At 41.4% G+C, this 16,990-nt stretch overlaps 1 protein-coding gene across 1 annotated transcript in view; it reads right to left on the reverse strand.

Moving 5' to 3' along the window:
• PAFAH1B1 (platelet activating factor acetylhydrolase 1b regulatory subunit 1) overlaps positions 1–16,990 on the reverse strand; it is a 29,890-nt gene that overhangs the window by 8,860 nt on the left and 4,040 nt on the right. Inside the window, exons 3-8 of the mRNA XM_061562077.1 lie at positions 7,381–7,465; positions 5,108–5,182; positions 3,957–4,169; positions 2,754–2,922; positions 1,420–1,522; positions 1–194 (exon numbers count right to left, since the gene is read on the reverse strand). The exon at positions 1–194 is cut by the window's left edge and continues 15 nt beyond it. Of these exons, the coding sequence (XP_061418061.1) occupies positions 1–194; positions 1,420–1,522; positions 2,754–2,922; positions 3,957–4,169; positions 5,108–5,182; positions 7,381–7,465 (839 nt within the window). The remainder of the gene's footprint in view (positions 195–1,419; positions 1,523–2,753; positions 2,923–3,956; positions 4,170–5,107; positions 5,183–7,380; positions 7,466–16,990) is intronic.

Here is a 16,990-nt window from a genome sequence, read left to right on the forward strand (position 1 = left end):
CGGTGTCGGGCGCCCAGCTCACACACTCCACCACGTGCTCATGCTCGCGCAGTTCTGCCTTGCACTCCTTGGTGGCCGTCACCCACACGCGCACAGTCTGGTCGTTGGAGCAGCTGGCGATGAGCGACCCGTCCTGATTGGGCCGGACCATGCGCACCCACTCGCGGTGGCCCGTGAACGTCTTCACGCAGTATCTGTTACCGCGAGTCAGGGGGGAACACAAGCACGTATCAAGATGGTGGAGTGGGGGGGGGGGTGTCCCCTCTTGACTCATCATGAACACCGCCTCCAGGGAACGAGAGCTAGACATGTAACAGCGATTTAATTAAGGGCTTCAATTCGGGATCGCAATGTAATTCTTCAAGAGGCTTTATACAATTGTAGATTGTGTGGTCTTGCATGACCAGTGTTGTCTGTCTCATTGGTTCTGGCTATTCCCCTAAAGCGAATAAAATATAAAATAAAAACATAAAGAAGAATGCACTGTTCAAAGAAATGTGTAAGAATGTTCTTATAGGATTTCTTACATTATTACACGTTTCTTTTGCGCATGAGAACAAACTAATCCGAGTCATTACATGCTATTGTGAACCTCTGGAATGCGTGTCAAATGAATATCCAGTATCAGAAATCCATTTCAAAACAAGGAAAAAGCCTTTGGATTAAAAGGCTGCATTCTCTTTTTCTGCCTTTCCCCCCCAACTCTGTGTTTGGGCTTCTGCCCACGGAATTTCCATGCCTCCTTCTTTCATTGTTATTGCTCACATTCTGCCCGGGATGTTGTAGAATAAAAAAAAACTATTAGTAAAAAAATATGTTGAGTTCTCTAAAGATTTCGATTTAAAGCTTTCGTGACTGCAGGGATTCATCTTCTTGGTTCTTTCGGTAAAGTCACGTAGAAGGGAAATAATAAAATAATAAAACATAATAAAATAATTCTCACGACGTTTCGGCCACAACGCAAGCAGCCGTCCTCAGGTGAAGAACAGATTCTGCCTTCTCGACAGACCTGTTCTCCACCTGAAGACGGCTGCTTGCGTTGTGGCCGAAACGTCGTGATAATTATTTTATTATGTTTTATTTATATTATTTTCCTTCTACGTGACTTTACCGAAAGAACCAAGAAGAGGTTCTCTAAAGATGTGGTTCTTAACCTGGGGTGCATGCACCCCTTGTGGGTGCAAGATGCCCTTTTTGGGGGTGCGTGACATGGCCAGATTTTTTTAAAGGTAAATCATTGAAACATAAACTAAGCATGGCCACGTAAGTGCAAATATTTTGTTTCATCAAACCTATGTATTTATTAACATTATACTTTTTTGACGATTGAGAACCAAAGGTTTGCAAGGCTGCAGTAAAGGTTAAGAACCACTGAACTAAAGGAACCTATGTGGGAGCCAGTGTGTGCATGACACGCACCCAGTCTGCACCTCCCACATCTTCATGGTCTTGTCGCGCGAGGCCGACACCAGGTGGTCTCCATTTGGCATGAAGGCCACCGAAGACACGTTGTGGTCGTGGCCTGCGGAACGCACGGCGACAGCGAGTTGTGAGGAGAGACAAGCAGCCATGGTTCCTGGGCTCACTGCGGTGATTTTATTTATTTCAATATTCAGAATAAAACTTTTGGCTAAGGTGTCCCAAAAGAAAGAAAAACCTGAGGAGAAAGCAGGAGGACGTGATGCAAGAGGCTGCTGTTGTGTGCGTGCATTATCAGAATATTTATTTATACTGGAAGAATCCGATGATCTATAAAGCTCTTTTTCACAGATGTCCAGGTAATGCCCACCCCCCCCCCTGACCTCACCGTCAGGAGTGTTTTTCATTCTAAATATTTCTTATGCAGACAACCGCCCGATGGAATTCCAAGTTGAGGAAAACTTTGAAAATCCTGCAGAAAGGTCTCTTCTTCCCACATTCAAGAAGTGCAATGTTAGCATGCTGTATGTTATATTTATTTACATGTATTTTGTTGAGATTGATTGTTTTTTCCTAACCTTTGTTTTCTAAACTTGTATAATTTGTCCTTCTATATTCATTGCACCCCAAGTCTCCTTCTCAACTGGATCTTACCTGGCTAGAAAGCAGAGGTCGCAATCGGGTACCTGATACCCGTACCCTACCCGATACCCGGCTACCCTGTTCACCTGGCTACCCATACCCGACCGGGTACGGGTAGCCGCACGTAACTCACCCCAACCAATGAGTGAGAAGGCCGCGAGTCACTGGTGAGTAACCGTTTGTCACTCATTTCCCAAAGTCTTGTCTCTTCTCACAATTCAAGTTCCGAGAATCAACCCACCCGCGCCTGCAACATGGCTTCATCCCAGAGGTCGCAATCAGGTACCCGATACCCGTACCCGGTTACCCGTACCCAGCCGGGTACGGGTACCCGTTTGCGACCCTGGTGCGGCCGGGTACGGGTAAGGAATCAAAACCCGTTTGCGACCTCTGCTATAAAGTTTGCGTATATATGCCATACCAGGTGATGGTATGGCGTGATCCGATCAGTGTGGTGTTCGGCGGTAGGGCTGAAAAGGAGATTGACCGTTCGGAAGGTTTATGGCGAGGGTGCGGTTTTTGCTCTCTGCTCATTCTAAGGCGAGATTGCAGGTTAATATCTTGTGGTGTGTAGAATACGACGGTGTGTGTTGAAGCGTCCATGTAACGTATTCAATTCCGTGGAGGCTACCAAATTGAGGAGCAACACGAGCAGTACAAACGTCCGCAAAGGAAAGGTGGTAGTGGCGCACCGTGCATCGTGCGCAGGCACTCGAAGCTCTGGAAGTCCCAGAGTTTGACGGTCATGTCGGCTGAGCAGGAAGCCAGCATCTTGCCCGAGAGGTCGAAGGAGATGTCTTGCACCGAGTCCGTGTGTCCCTTCAAGGTGCGCTCAAAGTCACCCGTTTCGTAATCCCACACCTGCATGCATCAGTCCACACGAGGTCACCATAGGCAAATCAATCCAATCGCTCCCGTGTAATTATATTGCAATTATACCACGGAAGCAGTATCAAAACAGATACAAGACTGGACAAACAGTATTACAGTTTTAGCTCAAGATGATTGGAAGTCAAATTTTTACGTAAACTCCACTTCCTGAAAATGGCAATTTGGATGTATAAAACTGCAAATAAAAAGAACAATGTTACTTTCGAAAATGTGCATACTGCAATGGATCTTGTGTGATGCAATTGCCTTAGCCATGGCATGCATTTTTTTAGGACTCTTCGGGGAAAGGATCACTGCCCTCAACTGAACAATCACCATGGAAACACATACATTGCACCCTCAACAAAACACATTTGTTGGTCACACCCTTACAAACGCCAATGCGTGCCAAAAACGTGACGAAACCACGGAAAGAGATCCCACTCTCTCGCAGCTCCAGGACATAGACCTCGGCAAAATTAAAAAAGGAATCACGAAATTGTTCCAGCACCTGTTCAAGATTACTCAACTCCCCAGAAACCACTTCTCAGCAGCACAATCTGCCATGAACGATTTTAAGCACTCCCACTTCATGTGACCAATTTGTTTCGCTAAAACACAGGTGAACAGTTAATGTTACTTATATTTTAATCTTTTTAGGGGACGATGCTGTCAATCACATTTTTATTTATTGGCAAGTGTTATTTTCAAATGGTGTTTTTATACGTAAGAATGTGTTCTTTAAATTTATTCAAAATCAGGTCTAACTTCAAAAATAAACATTTGGTCTCAACACATGATCATAAAGGCCAAAGATCTCATTTTTATTACCTCACCTCCAATTGTCAGTTAATGAGGCTACAGTAAAGCAGACCTTGCCTGACCTTCATACGTACGTTGAACATCATTCGCAGCCGTACGTAGCCGACCGTGCTAATCGGGACAAGGCAACAACAAAGGGCATGGCAAATCATTTGGGAATGAGAAGTGCAACCCAAACACGCGGTTTGCACCGGCGCACGCACCTTGATGGTGGCGTCCTCCGAGGCGGACACGATGACGCTGAACACGGGGTGGAAGATGACGCGCGTCACGGGGCTGCGGTGCCCACTCAGCGCGTACTTTTCCGGCGGGCGCGGGATCCACTCGCTGGGGTCGCGTCGTTGGCCCCCGAGGGGCCCCCCGCCCGACACAAACTCCTCCTTCGCCTCGTTCAACTTCGACTCCAGCTCCATCACCTGCCAGACGAGGAGCACGAACCACCGTCGCCACACCGACTCCGGGCATCCTCGCAGGTGCAGCGGGCATCGCGCCGCTCTCAGATGCGCTTCTGCGGCAGTCTGGAACACTCTTCCCTTCCAATATTCGGAGTACACTGGGAGCTATGCACTTTTAAATCTCGATTGAAAACTCATTTCTTTAGAATTGATCTTTGTGTTTAGTTTGTTGTCCTTCCCTCCGCCGCACCTCCGATTAGCACGTTTGGTTACGTACGGTGCGAAAGAAGTTCAACATACGTACACGCTCGATTCAAGGTGGAGTTGTACCCTGCCTTGCCCAAGTATGCCTCATGTACGTCTCAGTTAGGACACAAAATAATCACTGCCGTCGTTGTGGAGAACATAAACTATATCTGTGCCCCGAATAAAAAGTAATTTACGATTGTCTTCTAGGGTTAAAATGCCATCTCATACATGCTTTGTGATTTTATTAACAGGCATAGATATTACATTTAGTTTAAAAATACTAACATATTCTCCAGTAGGAAGGTATCGCCATTAACTGGGAAACAAGTCTGAATGCCTAGATCACTAATAAAATAGAAACGATGATGTATAACCACAGAAGTACCACGTAACATCCTCTCTTACGGTCCTTAAAAGCCTGATTCTTAGCCAACAGCCTTAAAAACTGTACAAAGCTGGTATGCACATGCATGCGAGGGCACGGAATTGTGCATCATATAGAAAATGTCACCTTAAAATGTTAAGAATTTACAGCAGATGCCTTTGAAGGAAATGTCCACGCATTGTCTCTGCACTTTTAAAAGTTTCCGTGTTTGAATGTCACGGTAAACCTGCTCATGCACGATGTTCCTAAGCAACCATGCAGTCCAATGGCTTTTCTATTCTAAATATGGTTCGCAGGTTCCAAATGCGTCATCACATTCAATCACCTTTTTCTGTAGCCTAATGACAGAAGTCCATTTCTTCTCCAACAGTCCAGCAAACTTTTTATCCAGCTCTTCATTCTACAAAACAAGGCAAACGTGAGCATCAGACACGCACCAACAATATATTATTTTAGAAACACAACCTAAAAATCCATTCGGACACATCAAAAATTAGTGTTAGGTGCGTACACACAATCGGGTGCTTACGTGAAGCTTTAATGAAAGTCAATATCAGGGTAGAGTAGCTTTGTGTTTTTATAACATCAAACACCATATATTCCATTCTTATTACAGAGAGTACCACAATCCCTTACCACAGGTGCCCCACAGCCTGCTTAATATTCACCAGCAAAGTACAGGGTAAATGTCTTGGTGGCACTCAATAAACAGATCCAAGATTGCTAACACACCCCAGCAAAATGATCTGTGAAGGAAGCGTGGATGTCACCGAGACAATTAAACTAAACAAGAAATATTGGCAAGGCACAGTTTTGATTGAAATTGGCCAGGCTGTGGGAAGAGCAATGTGTACAAACCATGCAAGGTAAAATGTTAACATCACCATGATAGCTGGTTCCTGAATTAAGACACTTAGTTCCATTAAACCTTAACGTGTTCATATTAAAATAGATTGATATATGACATTGGAATTATTCCACTATTATGCAAACTGCTATATGATTATGGTAATTGACCGACTGCAAATATGTCATCCCTTGCATGACAAACTTATATCCATGTAGGATGAATTTAACAGTAGATCTGTAGAAGTAACACCCAAATTAGTGACTTTAGTCTTCTTAAATAAATTACCCAAAATCAATGACATTGTTCTTGCAATCTAACAATACTTTTAAGCACCTGCACAAACTGATTTGATAGCTCCATCTCCAAACGGTGGCTGTTACTCAAGGGCGCTTCAACTACTAGCCATCATTCCTTGCAGTGCATGTCCTGCCATCGTCCACGTACACATCGTCAGTCAATATTATGTTTAGAACTTGCTTGCATCTTCTCGTCCACATGTTCCTCTGTCTTTCCGTGCAAGTCCAAGCATGGACATTCTTCATACTGCTCTGTGCACTGATAAACGGTCCCTCTGTATCGACGGTTACCCTGGTTTCCTTTGTAGGAAGGTGTCAGTCTAATTTCCAATTGAACACAGGACAAGAATTTATTGAAGAGAAACATAATCAGTGGTGTATATTTGGTTATAAAAGGGTGTTCATTCTGTGAATGGCAGATGCAGCCTCATCTCTCCTCGGAGGAACAAAAATAGCATTTACTGAGCTTCCTTTGTGCACGGCACACTCAAGCTGTGCAGAAGGGCGTGCAATGTCAACCAAGTCAAGCTGTGAGAATAGGTTTTCCCCTTTTTTCTGGCAACAAAACATGTAGATGTTAAAACACCAAACTGAAACCTTTTACACAGAATCATGTCTGCATTAACCACAATGCTTGTGCTCAGAATGCAAAAAAAAACATTCTCTGATAAGATATGCATTGTCCTTGAAACTGGTCCACACCAGAGACAGCTTTCTTTTGAGCCTCGTCTCAAAACGGTGGACCAATCAGCTTCAAAGTCCATGCATATATTATCAGAAAATGTTTTTTGTTTGCATTCTGACCACAAGTATTGTGGTTAATGCAGACATGATTCCTTGTATAAGGTTTCAGTTTGGTGTTTTAACATCTTAACAGTTGTTTTTCGTTGCCAGAAAAAAGGGTAAAACCTATTCTCATATTTTGGTACTGGCAAAGGAGGTCCCATGATGTAGCAGTCAAGCTGCGTTTACTGAAAATGCAATACGGTAACAAGTACCCAACGGGGAAACATTACAAGAATATTTCATTCCACATTTAAGAACGTACTTAATAAATTATTTAATCACTGTGAAATGATCAGTTTATCTCTGCACACTTGTATGTCACATGACAGAAAATGAGATGTGACTGGAAATAACAGTGTAGTGGCACTGTGCAAGACAGCACCTTGGAAAATTTTGGAGCCATTTTGGAAGCCACAATTTCCTACACGGGGTAATAACCCTGCCAGACAATTACCTACTCGAGCAGTTTACATTCACTCGTTCGCAAAAGTTTATTTCGCAAGGTTGTAAAGCATTACATTCCATCGAATGCCCCCTGCTGTGAAAGTGTTCAAAAATATAGGACACGTGCCACTGAAGTACAATCACTGTGTTCAACGTTGTATAACGCACGTGTATTACCAGAATGTGAGCGCATAACTGTGACGTGACTGCATTCTTACGCACATTGTCCAATTCAGCCTCCTTCCTGAAGGTGGTGTACGCCTCCTCGTAACCATTCGAGCGGAGATAGTCTGCAATGGCTCTATTTCTGTAACACAACCACAAACACCGCTGCTCACCTATGGCACAAGCATGCAAAAAGACAACCATCTCCTGTTCGGCCTTGTATATTGTTGGGGCATTTGCCGTCAGAAAACACCTTTAAAGTTGGCATGGCACGCAAGTGGTTGTAGCCAACGTACACATTTTACCTTCAGCCATTTTTCTTTCTTCTGTCCTTTTGTCACAGGTTGAGTCGATAAAAGATCATCATACAAATACATTATTCAAATACAGTATATCTAAAAGCTATCCTGGTATCAATTTTAAACAGATAACTATTGTTGGTATTCATATACTCCAGTTTCAGTTCAATATTTGATTTGGGAACTAGGTAAATAACCTTGTAATGCAGTTTCATATCCACATTACAGCATGATACAGACTGCAAGTATTTTCCCTTCACAATTACTAGTCGGCTGCGGTTGTTAAACCGTTGCTTCGGTGTAGTCTAGCAGTGGTTTGCACCTACTAGCTTAAACTGGTAACGTTTAAAATAACCAGGAGTGTTTCAACTGATCCATGCCAACAGGAACAATCCGAAAAGCAGATAATCACCAGCAGAATTGTGCGCTGAGCTACAGAGAAAGAAGGGTGTAGTCGCTAATTAACACGGGTCTATACGTGAATGGTAATACACCCCAGACAGAACCATGGCAACAGATGTGGGGCTCTATTTAATAACTATGCATGTATGAGCTTGCCTAATTAACACCGATGTCGTCGGCCACTTACAGGAAAAAACTATACTTCAAGGGATTTAAATCAAGAAAATCCTTATCAACGGTTTGATTGTAATACAATTACAAGTTCTGAAATAAATGCGTGATTAAACACATGAATTGCAAATCATATTCACGTACCATTCGGATTCAGGTGGAAACACAGTAAATCATCAGTAGATTTCTGCTTACAGTTTCATCTCTCAAATTGCCAAACTGTACTTTCATGTCGTCTACATCGAAATATATATTCAGTAGATCTCAAATATGACAGGTGGAGTAATGTTCTGACACAAGCATACACCATCTGTGTCTTTCAGCAACGACTGTACATCTACCGTGGGAAACACGTGCCAGTTCTGTAGTCCTCACAATGGAACAATGTGGAGGCGACATCAGACGACTTCCCAGTTTCTCCCTACAATGGTCTAGCTTAACGCAAAACATTCGGCTGCAATCTCCAATTATTAAGAAGAGTTGTTTACTCAGGAATGTCTGAACAATTAAGGCCTCGGAGCTGGGCATCAGTCAGTTGAGTAGCAAAAAAAATATTATCGTCCAAAATATCGAGTATAAATGTTTAATGAACGCAAGCACAATTCCTTAGCATTTATTTGCATTGAAGGTTTTGACGGAACAATCCATGTTGGCAGAGGTGACTGTGACAACTTCCTGACAACAGTTCAAGTGAATCAATCTATGTTGGTCCTTAATGGTCTTAAATATTAACTAGTATAGGAGTCCTCAACCATGAGTCTGTAAGACAGTCCACTTGCAAGCTCCAGACGTCGTTAGGGGGTTAATAAAGGACTAAAGTAATCTGCAAAGATTCAAGGTGGCAAGAGGTCCATGCTGGATGCCTATTTCAAAATGTGTCTTCTGGTCTGGATTTTATTTTGCGTGACGTATTTATGTGACGGCACAGGAAAATGTATTTCAAACAGTTTGACGGTGACAATTTCCACGCATCTCCAAGCATACGTTCACCTTCTTGATCACGTTTCAGATTTAATTAATTCCTACTTTGGATTAACCTCATCTGACAGTAAAAACAAATGATAGTCACATATGGTGCACACTCAATGCATCCTTTCGGAGATTATTCAAGTTGTATGTTGAACTTCTTACATACCGTACGTAGCCCAACCGTGATAATTGGTTTACCACAATTAGCCACTTTATAGAATAGCTGTGTATCTTTTTTGTCAATTAGGCGAAATACAATGCAATGCTAGTGGGGGGGGGGGGGGGGAATTTGGTTGAACGTTGCATCTCCACTGCTCTGACAGTTCTCTGGAGTATTCACGTTTTGACCTTTTCGCCATTCAGTACAAAAAAGCAATTCCAAGCGAGATTGTGGTCCTGCGAGGTAGCCATGTGGCTCAGTGCTAATGCCCCTGCAAATGTCACCGCAGTGAAGCCAGCTGCGCCGACATCATCACCGCAAATCCCAGTCTTCAAAAGTCATCGAAACCGTGGGTTCTCAACAAATGTTGGGTAGTTTCTTCTCCAATGTGCAATTTTTTTTTATCCTCGAAGTGAAAATTTCTGAAGGAATAACAACAGAGGGCTTCAAGGACCAATAATAAATGCCTCTTCCATACCATCATTAAATTATGTGTTCTGAAAAGCAAGCAGAGCCCTGGGATTGGAATTGCAATGCATATTGAAATGCAATTATCAGTGTTCCCTTTTGCTTTTACCGTTCCATAAATGTTTAATCAAGAGAGAAAAAATCGCGCAAAAGTAGAAACTTAACATGAATCAAGATTCTTACGATCAGGGAACAAAAACACGTTTCAGAATTTTTTTTCTTTTTACTGATATTCGTAACATTAAATTACATGCCACGTGTCACTATCTACATACACGTGGTTGTCACCAAAGAACATTAGCTGAAATACTGCCCATAGAATGATAACAGATTGTGAAAAAAGCAATGTACTTGTAAATGCAAAATTCTTTGCTCCATCTAAAAAGTGAAACACTATTGCAAAGTTTGATATATCGCTAAGCATGAAAGTACATTTATTTAATACCAAATCTGAGCCAATTGCTAACCAAAACTAAAAAGATCTAATAGAACACACACAAATAATATACAAGCTTTAATTCGTGACATTAAAACTTAAAAACGAGATATTTTGAGATACATTATTTATAGGAAAATTTAAACATTCTGCATGGCTGAAAATGCCTTTTCTAACACTTCTCTTATATTGTAGGTCAGTTCGTGTCCAAAGTGTCTACAGAATTTAGGAATTTGAATGGCAGGCAGGGTCATTTAACAAGCATTTACATAGTATATCAAATATAAACGCCCTTAAATTTCATTCTAATTTAAACATACTAATGAGCCACGTGTGGGACAATACTTTGATCAGCAGCTGGTGCCAATAATTTCGGTTCAAATAAATATTGTGACCCGGATGGAAACTCGTGCTGCCAAATGGGCCATCGCTCTAACCATTCATTGCATCTTCCAAGCCATCCTCCGTTTCATTAGAAGCGTGACTGCTTGGTTAACAAAACCCATTACCGCACGTGGCACTGTTTGCCCAGTAGTGGCAGGAATTTTCAGATCATGACAGCACTCATTTTCAGACAGAAGGGGCGCCACTAACAAACGCTGATGGTAATTAACCTTGATAGCCCCGTTAAAGGATCTGCATAATTCAGGCCAACGCATAATTAGGCCAATCAAGCTGCGATATAAGCTAACCATCTGTGCCAAAAGTCATTACATTGGCCTTTCTTAATTGGACTTTAATGGAAACAGATTAAGATTCCATTCCCATAAGAAAGCAACATTGTCAATTATTTCGCAGAATACTGCAAATTGCTTTAAATAATCAGAACGTCTGGGTTCCAACAAGTATATGATGCATAATTAGCATTTATTTGCATTGAAGGCTTTGACAGAACAATGCATTTTAGCAGAGGTGAATGTAACACCTCCTGACAACAGTTCAACTGAACAAATCTATGTTGGTCCTTAACGGTCTGTAATATGAACTAGTATAGGAGTCCTCAACCATGAGTCTGCAGGTCAGACGACTTGCAAGCTCCAGGCGTCGTTTGGGGTTAATAAAAGATTATGGTAAGCTGAAGGGATTCAAGGTGGCGGGAGGTACGTGCTGCTGGACGTCTATTTCAAGCATTTATCTTCTGGTCTGAGGTGGTTTGGGGGCACCAGTTCAGGTGGTTTGGGCACCTGGTAAGGATGCCCCCCGGGTGGACTCCCCTTGGAACTCTACCGGGCAGTACGTCCCACTGGGCGAAGACCCCGGGGCCAGCCCAGGACACGTTGGCGGGACAATGTCACTCGGCTGGCCTGGTCACCGCCCGAGAATTCCCCAAGAAAAGCTGGAGTCTGTCGCCAGGGAAAGGGAGGTCTGGACCATCCGACTCAACATGCTGCCGCCATGGCCATCACCAGGACAAGCAGACTGAGAAACCGAACAAACTTCTGGTCTGGATTTTATCAGTCTACCTATATGACTATACAACACTACTCACTCATGTTGGTGGGGGCAGAGGTTGTCATGGCTATAAAATGAGGCCAAAAGTATAAAAAAAACTTGGCGAATAAGATTCCATGTAAATTAACAACATGACATTGAAACTGGTTCATCACACTCCAAGGGTTCCAGTAACTTTGTTAACATTAACGTCTGAATGAGCAATGGGCGATGTATTTCACACACTACATTTTACACCGGGCGCACCTTACTCCAACTTCAACGGCCTTATTTGCAAATGCTTGCAACATGGCAGGAACCGCCTCATTAATCTAGTCCTGAATCACAATTAATCTGTACAGTTGCATACACCTGCGATGGCAGTTACACGAACATGACCTCACATCACTGTGGAGTGCAATAATACAGTGGCTAGAAAATTCCGTGGTCTCTGGGTAGGCGGAACCAGGTTTGTCATCGTCTGACAAGTCAATGACAAGTCTATAGCTCTAGGCCATGTGACAAGTTCACACTCGTTGAAAATTACCCCAAAATATGGAGCAGGCATAGCAACAATATTAACCAACAAACCATTACTTACATTTTTCATAGAAAAACATCCATTTAGAAGTGAATTCCAGAATAATAGTGTACAAAACAGGATAAGTGTATATTTGAGTAATTAAATAAGTTTATAAAAATAGGGATACCTTATATTCTTGTATCCTTCTGGACACTAACTTTTGGAAGGTACCACACAAATCAAACGAGTTTTTTTAAATAAAATGTGTGCTGCTGAATAAGGGTTGCTACTAGCCTTATATTTGTCAAGTGTAAATAACCAAATTCCACGTGTTGATCAATTAGTACATCTGAGAGCTTGACAATGATAAAGGTCAAAACCATGACTGAAAGGTCTTACTCCTCTCACAGGATCTACTGAAGAATGTGTTTCATGTTTGGTTCTCTAACTTGTGAATTATCAAACCACTAATACACAGGCTTGACAACTTCTGCTCAACAAAGGCCACAGAGCTCACATGTTCTATGTTAACATAGACTCAGTTCGAGTTGATATGCTCACTTGCTCATGCGCTGACATTCTTATGGCGATTTGAAGTTCAGCAAGTGCACCAACAGTGTAATTTCTCGGAGCATTTAACATTTCTGAAATCCTCAGCATCCGCACAGCACAATGGCTGCAACAGCCACGTACCGAAACACTCGATGACATCCAAATAGGCTTCTACTTTTATCCACCAGAGGGTGCACTTCCAGCTGTGCAGTTCAGGACCCAGAGTCAAGTGGGACTCAACAAATGTCTCTGCAGCATTTGCATTGATTGGGATTAGATCAAAATCATTACATTTGGGAACCTTTCCACCTAAAGCGGCTCAAATAAATTATTACATGGTGCACACAAAACTCAAAACACCAAGCTATCAGCATGGATAATGCACAAACATGGATGCAAGACCTCAACAACCAAATCACATTTTACTCATGAAGGAATGGATTATGAATTTCAGTTAGGCATTATTGAGATATATCAACATCTCATTCAGATATACAATTCAAAGAGAAATAAAAAAACAAGTGTATGTTTCGAAACATACATAACGCAATCAACTAGTGTCTAAATGCCGAGGTTCAGTGGCTTTAGTGCACCACTTTATATACATGCTTAGCGTGGATAATGACACTGAAAATTACATCTTTTTTTTCATGCCAGTGTTCTCACGCATCCACATAGATAAACAACCCCATACAATTCACTGAATGTAAGACAAATGAAGCAAGGTTGCCACAGCAAGATTCTTTGGCTACGACGAAAAGCTAAGCATTGGTAAATATGCTTTTAAATGGATTTTGCAAAATAGACATTTGAAAAGAACTGAAAAAGCTCTTAGACAACTCGATTTTAACGATGAATGGCAGTGACTACTCAGTTTAGCGCATTTAGATAACAATTGTTTGACTTCATCTCTCAATGTGAATGTATGGGTACTAGATGTACACTATCCATTATTTCAAATTAACGTTTGTTTGTGCGCCTCTTTTACACGTATCATTAGGTCTCACACCAAATTACATTAAAGAGGAAATATAATGCAATAAATAACGGTGCCGTGTTATTAAACATTTAAGACAGTGGTGATTAAAGATGCCATCACCCATAATTCATTCTATGGTATATATCAACATCTCATTCAGATATACAATTCTAAATCCAAATTTAAATCCAAATTCATTATATGGTGTTGGATCATCTCATTTTGACCACCAGTTATGATTTCCCCATCTTCAGCTTTTCACTCTTGAGTTGCTCAGTTTTAAAATTACTGTCTTTCTAAAAACATTTCTCAAAAGAGGGAATTGAAAACAAATGTTACTGTAAATAAAACCAGTTGCGCCATTGTATCTCAGTATGTCTGATGTGTAAGAAGGTCAAAATGAAAAGAGCCACAAATATTGACATAAAACTGTTCCATGATTTGCGATATCTACGTCAGTATAAACACACTCATCAGGTGACCTAGCAACAAGTGATACAGAAAAACATCAGTTGCAGCTCTAAGCAGTGACTTCACGTGACTACCTGTCCATACCTGCTATGGTTACCATGTAGAATCACACTGAAATGTAAGCAGTGGTTTACCATTCCTTAGCAAAAATCCTATTTACTTATCTTCAGCTTTTCACGAGTACATATTTTTTTCAGTGCTTCATTTTTGCCAAGAATATTTCAATACCGGAATTTTCTGCTACCATGATCAAACATTCCTTTGTGTTGTGGAGTGGATTGAATTTCATTCAAATGCAATGAGCTTGACGTGGCATTTAAGGTTCCAAATTTAATTCCACATAACCCTTGGTAAATTGAAACAATAGGTGTACAACATTTTGGGGGTGTGTTTCCACCCCCCCCCCCCCCCGTTTGTCAAACGGACCCAAGTCGTAAAATGTAGTCCATGTTGTATAAGATGGACTATAAATTCTTCATACTGAGTAACTGCAAGCAGACCTTGTCTTTGAACCACTTTACACAGCGCAAATACAGATGCATTCAGACTGAGAATTATTTAAGGAGATATCGTCTTGTAATCCCTATGGTTACAAAGTCTAAAAAACGGCCGTAATCACCCTTGAAGCCACAATTGTGAACATGAGAACAGCGAGACCTTTGAGATGTTGCAAGATTTCAATGCCTCCTTATTAAAATGGTCATAAGTCATCATCCTTGAGTACTGCAAGTGCAAATAAAGTAACAGCAGCGCATTTATCTACACATCCATGACAAACCATGTCTCGAATGACTTCACTGTCTTTCTGTATCCACACAGCTGCCAAGCTACAAGGTGAAAGCACAACTCTGTTTAACATTGATCATGGGGCAACCCTTTGCCACATTAGCAGCTGATCCCCAAAGCATTTTAATTTTTTTGCTCCATGCCAAACAATGTGCTGCATTCCACTCCAGTACATTAAGCCTTGCATTTGTTTTTACGAAAACCCAGTTGTAGAAAAAATACCAAAGGAAGCTGTCCAATACTGCATGTTCTTTACAGTTGTCACTTGCTGATTTATCAAGGCATTTTGGGCCACTACAATGCCTAAGTAAAAGGGATGTTACCAAATCAGGCAATCAGAACTAAGCAATACAATACTGTTTTGTTTTAATATACAAGGCATAAGTTGAATGCGGCAGCACATAGGCTGTGTGGCACGTTATGTTTGGAGATGTAGTCTGTTCAGATCAGACACCAAAATAGATTCATAAAGGCAATCCAGCAAGAAAATGCAAGTAAATACTACTATTCATGCTAGTTTTGTTCTTTTGCCACACAAAGGTTGTGGTAATTTTCTATTATTAAATCAGAATTGTTGCCACAAGACAACGGCTACCAACTTCAGATGAAACCATATATTTAATTTGGAGAACAGAATGCTTTTTGTAAAATACAAATTATCTACAATTCAGCAGCTTCCAGAAACAAAACGAGGAAAACCACAAGACGTTGGTATTGCAAGGGAAATATCTGCGGGATCAAAAATTGGTTTACAGGGAAATCTAGCTTTGTGGTGCCAGGCAAGGGCAGCAGCTGGTTCAAAGGTGGTGTGGCTTGCCGACAGGTCCAAGGTTCACACACACAAATTCCTATTCTAATCACACTTCAGCCACGATTAAAACAGGCAGTCTTGCACTATGAGCCATCTTGGAGAATTGGTATCATGTATTCCCCCCCCCATCTGTTAGCTTGCCAAGGTAAATCTGTTCACAGCGTTTTTCTGCAGGGTGGGCCTTACATACCATGCGATGGCCCAATCAGAAGTGTGACATGGGCTAAAAACTCAGCCTTAAGCGTAGAGCTTGACAGCACGCTCCTTCGTAAAGATTAAATATATTAAATTAGTATTGGCTTGGGTGGCAACCATGTTTAATGATGCAAATTAAACTTAAAATATGGCCTTAGCATCTTAACACCAGTTCTAGGGGATGCCATGGTGGCGAGATGCTAACAACCTCGCCTGGTATGCAGGAGTTCATGGGTTCGATTCTGACCGTGATGCCTGTATATTTGGATTTTGCATGTTCTCCCGGGTCCTCCGGTTTTTCACTCCACATTTAGAGATGTGCGTTTAGAATATTTGGCTGCTATACATTTCCACATAAGCCACTTCATTGGGCTATTATTTGTAGCCAGGTCGCTTCTGAAAGAGAGCTATATAGCTCAGTAGGCATCAGCTGGTAAATATTTTTTGTTGTTTTAGTTTATCTCTAAAGAAAGATGATAAATGTGATAGGAAAACATGAAGGAATAGAAATTTAACCAAAATTTTTAGCTCATTGGAAAATCTTAATTTATTTAATGCATGTGAGCTTTGAAATATTACAAAAGCGTTACATTAAATCGAGTTGACACATGAAGAATGTTGGCACGGTCAATAACATTGTAGTGTACATGGATGTATTATATCAAAGCCATGTGTTAAATGAATCACCTCAAAAGGGATAAAAAGGGTCTATATTTCATTCTGTAGATTTAAGCGTGGCTACAAGCTTACCCAATACAAAGAGAGAAAAATATTTGCCGAGGTAAAGTCGAATGCTAATAACAGACCACCACCTTCAGGTGCTTGTTTGAAAATGTGTGACCTAATGAAGAATGATCACAGCCTTGCAACAACATTCCTGAAACAGCATTTACCTTGGCATGCACACATCTGCTCCACTAATCTGTGCCACGCTTAAAATGGACTTGAGTGGAAAACTTTTGAGAAATGCAGCCCAGTAAAATAGAGAAAAATACCATGTCATGCATACAGCAG

Source organism: Lethenteron reissneri, chromosome 28, assembly GCF_015708825.2.
Source record: "Lethenteron reissneri isolate LAM-NWPU_2019-01 chromosome 28, ASM1570882v1, whole genome shotgun sequence".
NCBI classification, from domain to species: Eukaryota; Metazoa; Chordata; class Hyperoartia; order Petromyzontiformes; family Petromyzontidae; genus Lethenteron; species Lethenteron reissneri.